General features: G+C 49.0%; 1 protein-coding gene across 2 annotated transcripts; it reads right to left on the bottom strand.

Moving 5' to 3' along the window:
• Nucleotides 1-89: 89 nt before the first annotated feature.
• LOC142684092 (histone H3-like centromeric protein A) lies at nt 90-5,624 on the bottom strand. 2 transcript variants are annotated; one of them, XM_075847479.1, is made up of 4 exons: nt 5,408-5,624; nt 2,009-2,110; nt 319-455; nt 90-250 (listed from the first exon to the last, which is right to left on the bottom strand). In XM_075847479.1, exons 2-4 carry the CDS (start codon nt 2,091-2,093, stop codon nt 140-142), a joined length of 333 nt encoding a protein of 110 aa, XP_075703594.1. In that variant the 5' UTR covers nt 2,094-2,110; nt 5,408-5,624; the 3' UTR covers nt 90-139. The 2 variants fall into 2 exon arrangements, with proteins under 2 accessions (XP_075703594.1, XP_075703595.1); XM_075847480.1 differs by having other exon boundaries at nt 2,009-2,107.
• Nucleotides 5,625-5,940: the final 316 nt, after the last annotated feature.

Below are 5,940 nucleotides of genomic sequence, written 5' to 3'. Positions count from 1 at the left end.
GTCTGGCCTCTGGAACTCCCACAATGCATCACAACCCCTATGCAAATGTCCCGGTAGGGCATATGGATGTGTTAGAGGGGGCGGGGGCTGAGTAGTGAACCACTGCAAAGAGCAGCTCCCTCTCTGGTTGACCCATGCATTACATGGACAGTGCATTGTATGAGATACTGACCTCTTGTAGCGCCATAAGTGCGGTGCTTTGCCAGTAGTAAAACACGCCGCGGGAATACTTCAGGCAGATCTCTCTCACCTGCAAGAATAAAAGGGGAATATCACTGACAATAAAGAGGAGCAGCCGCAGAGGACACATCCACTCACCAGGCGGAAAAACGGGGTTTTCTGAATGAGCAGATTGGTTGATTTTTGGTACTTTCTTATTTCCATCAGCGCACGGGCTCCTGGGCGGTAGCGTCTTCTTCGTTGCGTGCTCGGTCTGTGACTTGTTTCCCCTCTACCTGTAAGAAAGAAATCCATAATCACAGCTGAAAATGAATCTCCCGCTACATGGAAATTCACTGTCTGGCCGGGTTCACACGTAGGGTAAACACGGCGGATTTTCTGCAACGGATTTCATTGCGGAAACTCCACAGCGTAATACAGAAGCAGAAGAGTGGAGGAGATTCAAACAAATCTCATCCAGACGCAGCGGAAAAAAACCCGCCAAACTTACCCAGATCTCTCTGCTCCTGCGTTCAACCCGGCCTCCAGGGATGATGTCTCATCCCATATGACTGCTGCAGAACATCAGAGGGACACGTCACCATGGCTACGGGTAAGTATGGTTTTTTTCTACCTTCTATGGACATTCCAGCCGAAAAACTGCAGTTTTTCAGCCAGAATTATCTCCGGTGCCCAGGGCCAATACGCTGTGTACTTTTACGCCGCGTATCTGCCCTGTGTGAACATGGCCTATTACCTTAATGTCCCCCAAGGAACATCAGGTAAACAGATTTAAAACATAACATGCTACCTGCAGCCACCACTAGAGGGAGCTCATTGTATATGGTTGTACATTGAACTTGGTAACAAAACAGTATGCAGTGAGCTCCCTCTAGTGGTGGCTGCAGGGAGATACTTTTCTATGACTGATAATTTGGGGTCCATCAAGTCCCATTGATACCTGATTAAAGGGGTTGTACCACGAAAATATTTTTCACCTATCCACAAGATAGGTGATAAATGCCGGATCGCTGCGGGTTGTTAACAAGAGTGCGGGTCCCAGAGTGGTGGTCACTCAAGTCATTCTCTATGGCAGTGGTCCCCCAACCTATTTTGCACCGAGGACCGGTTTGATGCAAGAACATTTTTGCGGGGACTGGCGGGGGGGGGGGGGGGGGGGTGGGTGGAGGGGTTAGAGTCAGTTCACACATTACGTAAATACGGCATATACCTGTATTATAATGCGGAAAAATCGGCAGCATAATACAGTAGCAGCAAAGTGGATGAGATAAAACACGTCTCATCGACACGCTGCATAAACGGAGTAGAAAAAAGGCTCACAAATTGACGTCACAACATCGCGCCTGCTTGCGCGGAGCCGCTCACGGCAGAGTGCATAATTGGGCAAGGAGCAGTCAAACTTGACTATTTCCGGCGATACCATAGGGAATGAATAGAGCGGTCGGACTGCAGGTTGGAAATTCTTAGATCCCTCATTTCATAATATATCTTCATGGGTGTGAGCTGTGTTCTCAGATTCCCTTCCCAGAGCCATATAGTAACGTGCTTCCTGCAACCACCACTAGGGGGAGACGATTGTGCACATAATACAGCTCATGTTGTGCCTATATAAATCAGTCCTCAGTTTGCTCCCCCTAGTGGCGGCCTTGTGCTACAGAAATTTCTGTATGTAACAGATTTTTACCTGCATAGAAACGAACCCTCTGATATAAAGCTGAGAAACGGATTACAATCTAGTATTACACGACCCGAGGTTATCTGGAATTCATTTTTAAAATAAAATATATAATGAGAGTGATAAGATGATCAAGGTGCAACTTTCTCTTACTTGGCGGAGATTGAGGAGGAGCTGCAGGTTTCTTCTGCGGCTGCGCCGACTTCCTGCGGGACGAGCTTTTCTGGGGTGGTTTCATGATGATGTAAAACGCTGCTGAGAGTCATACAATCAGTTAAGCGGATAAGAGACGGTGACAATTCAGCAGAATGACAGGTGACGTAGGATAAACTGAGCGGTTTTATACTGACTGATGCCACCAATGAAAGTGATGACATTGACGGTGAAGATATGAGATTGCCGGATGTCAGTAATTAACGCACGCTGCATCAATGAATACAATAGATCCTCGTGGCATCAATTACCAGAACAGCGACATCAATGATCTATTTAATAATGCGGCAACAGAAGAGCTACCCGCAGCAGATCCCACAAGCAATGGGCAGATGTTTGGAGACATAATGGAGCCGTCTTTTCAGGCGTGATTCGAGGCGTAAAACGCCTGAAAATAGGTTGTGTGCACAGAACCTTACAGAGAATCCGTAATCCAGACAAAGGTGGGAAATTTAAAACTGGAGCAAAGGAAAAGTGGAGCAGTCGTCATGGAAATGAAATGCCGCAGCTGGAGGACGATGAGCTGCAACAATGCAGTACAAATATACAGAAATAAAACATCTAATAATCCATATGATCTCTAGACACGCAGCAGCGAAAATGTACCGTCAGCCCCCCACTCACAGTAATGACCGTCAGCCCCCCACTCCCAGTAATGACCGTCAGCCCCCCCACTCCCAGTAATGACCGTCAGCCCCCCCACTCCCAGTAATGACGTCAGCCCCCCACACCCAGTAATGACCGTCAGCCCCCCACTCCCAGTAATGACCGTCAGCCCCCCCACTCCCAGTAATGACCGTCAGCCCCCCACTCCCAGTAATGACCGTCAGCCCCCCACTCACAGTAATGACCGTCAGCCCCCCACTCACAGTAATGACCGTCAGCCCCCCACTCACAGTAATGACCGTCAGCCCCCCACTCACAGTAATGACCGTCAGCCCCCCACTCACATTATAATGACCCCTCAGTAAAGCCACCATCAGCCTCCGTCCCCCCAGTAAAATGACCATCAGCCCCCTCCAGTAAAGCCACCATCAGCCTCAGTCCCCCCGCCCCCCGATAAAATAACCATCTGCCCCTCTAGTAAAGGGACCATCACAGACAGAAAGTGTGCTTACCCCTGGGGAAGGAATAAATAAGGATGTATAAGAACAACAACTCCCAGCATGTCCAGGATGTTATGTGATATCAGAGAAAGTTTACAGGAGGAGGTATAAGAGGAGAGGGCTACAACTCCCAGCATGTCCAGACTTAATATGGGATATCAGAGGACATTACAGGGAGGAGGTATAAGAGAAGAGGACTACAACTCCCAGCATGTCAAGACTGTTAGGGCAGATTCACACGAACGTTGCGTTTTTGCGCGCGCAAACAACGCGGCGTTTTGCGAGCGCAAAAACCATTTGACAGCTGCGTGTGTCATGCGTGTCTGATGCGCGGCTGCGTGATTTTCGCGCAGCCGGCATCATAGAGATGAGGCTTGTCGACGCCCGTCACTGTCCAAGGTGCTGAAAGAGCTAAATCTTTCAGCACCCTTGACAGTGAATGACGAACACAACAGCGAAAAACCTGTAAAAAAAAAAGATAAAGTTCCTACTTACCGAGAACTTCCCGGCCGTTGCCTTGGTGACGCGCCTCTCTTGACATCGGGCCCCACCTCCCTGGATGACGCGGCAGTCCAAGTGACCGCTGCAGCCTGTGATTGGCTGCAGCCTGTGCTTGGCCTGTGATTGGCTGGAGCTGTCACTTGAACTGAAGTGTCATCCCGGGAGGTCGGACTGCAGGAAGGAGACAGGAGTAATCGGTAAGTTAGAACTTCGTTTTTTTTTACAGGTTCATGTATTTTGGGATCGCAAGTCACTGTCCATGGTGCTGAAACAGTTTAAGGGTATGTGCACACACACTAATTACGTCCGTAATTGACGGACGTATTTCGGCCGCAAGTCCCGGACCGAACACAGTGCAGGGAGCCGGGCTCCTAGCATCATACTTATGTACGATGCTAGGAGTCCCTGCCTCGCTGCAGGACAACTGTCCCGTACTGTAATCATGTTTTCAGTACGGGACAGTTGTCCTGCAGCGAGGCAGGGACTCCTAGCATCGTACATAAGTATGATGCTAGGAGCCCGGCTCCCTGCACTGTGTTCGGTCCGGGACTTGCGGCCGAAATACGTCCGTCAATTACGGACGTAATTAGTGTGTGTGCACATACCCTCACTCTTTCAGCACCATGCACAGTGAATGTCTCCCGACGTCGCGGACCGGAAATTTTTTTGCCGAGTTTGGCCGAACCCGGTGAAGTTAGCTTCGGTTGTCGTGGTTCGCTCCTCGCAAAGACACTCCGTTTGGATGCTTGGAAACAGAAAAGCACGTGGTGCTTTTCTGTTTCCATTCATCCTTTTGACAGCTCGTGCGCTGTTTCAGTCGGTTCGCACGGAAGAGCTTCCGTGCGACCTGACTGGTTTTCACGCACCCATTGACTTCAATGGGTGCGTGATGCGTGAAATACGCAGAGTTATTGAACCTGTCGCGTATTTTGCGCAGCGAACAAACGCTGCGCAAAATACACGGACTGTGTGTACTGCCCCATAGACTTCTATAGGGCATTGCGTGCCGCGCGAAAACCACGCGGCCTACACGCTGCCAAATCACGCTCGTGTGAATCCCCCCTTATTATGGGATATCAGAGGACATTACAGGGAGGAGGTAGAAGAGGAGAGGACTACAACTACCAGCATGTCCAGGACGATATTATGGGATATCAGAGGACATTACAGGGAGGATGTATAAGAGAAGAGGACTACAACTCCTAGCATGTCCAGGCTGTTATTATGGGATATCAGAGGACATTACAGTGAGGAGGTTTAAGAGGAGAGAACTACAACTCCTAGCATGTCCAGGCTGTTATTATGGGATATCAGAGGACATTACAGGGAGGAGGTATAAGAGGAGAGGACTACAACTCCCAGCATGTCCATGCTGTTATTATGGGATATCAGAGGACATTACAGGGAGGAGGTATACGAGGAGAGGACTACAACTCCCAGCATGTCCAGGACGTTATTATGGGATATCAGAGGACATTACAGGGAGAAGGTAGAAGAGGAGAGGACTACAACTCCCAGCATGTCCAGGACGTTATTATGGGATATCAGAGGACATTACAGGGAGGAGGTAGAAGAGGAGAGGACTACAACTCCCAGCATGTCCAGGCTGTTATTATGGAATATCAGAGGACATTACAGGGAGGAGGTATAAGAGGAGAGAACTACAACTACCCACATTCCCCTGGCTCCATTTCTCACACAACTGCTAAGAAAGTAAAGAAAACCCACTTACCCTGCCCAGTGTTAATGGCTCCTCTCCCTCCGTCAGGCTTCTAGTGGGAAGCGGTGGGCGGTGCTTGTAACAGACGTCCGCGCGTCACGTCTGCTACAACGTGGCTGGCGGAGCTTGTACCAAAAAAAAAAAAAAAATGTAAAAAAAAAATTCTATTTTTTATTTTTTTTTTTGCCGTGGATGAGCCGCGGCACCCCTGAACAGCTCTCGGCACCCCGGTTGGGAACCACTGGTATAGATTATATAATAGCCCCACAATATAAAAGCCAAGAAAAACCAAAAGGCTCCCGCACTGCGTTCTTCCAGGTTATGTATCGCCCCCTTGTGGCTAATAGAAGAAGTACACCAAATGTTCAAACCATCGCTAAAGCCAACAAAACTATATCCTGATGTTTGATCTCCCACAATCTATAATAATTATAATACACGATCACCGCGCGGTCTCAATGACGTCATCAAGACCTCGGGCTGTAAAGAAAAGCCTGTTTATACCCCTGGGTTCCAGGATGGGTCTATTTTAGGCTCGATGGGTT

The sequence above is a fragment of the Rhinoderma darwinii genome (assembly GCF_050947455.1).
Source record: "Rhinoderma darwinii isolate aRhiDar2 chromosome 4 unlocalized genomic scaffold, aRhiDar2.hap1 SUPER_4_unloc_6, whole genome shotgun sequence".
In the NCBI taxonomy this organism is placed as follows: domain Eukaryota; kingdom Metazoa; phylum Chordata; class Amphibia; order Anura; family Rhinodermatidae; genus Rhinoderma; species Rhinoderma darwinii.
Note: the sequence above shows the minus strand (reverse complement) of the source record. Positions and strands in the feature narration are given on the sequence as shown.

Excerpts from the sequence above, each read along its gene's own strand:
- LOC142684092 (XM_075847479.1), bottom strand. The coding sequence starts at position 2,093 with ATGAAACCACCCCAGAAAAGCTCGTCCCGCAGGAAGTCGGCGCAGCCG. Across the intron at positions 456-2,008 it reads TCCTCCTCAATCTCCGCCAA|GTAGAGGGGAAACAAGTCAC; the intron begins GTAAGAGAAAGT and ends TCTTTCTTACAG. Across the intron at positions 251-318 it reads AAACCCCGTTTTTCCGCCTG|GTGAGAGAGATCTGCCTGAA; the intron begins GTGAGTGGATGT and ends TTATTCTTGCAG.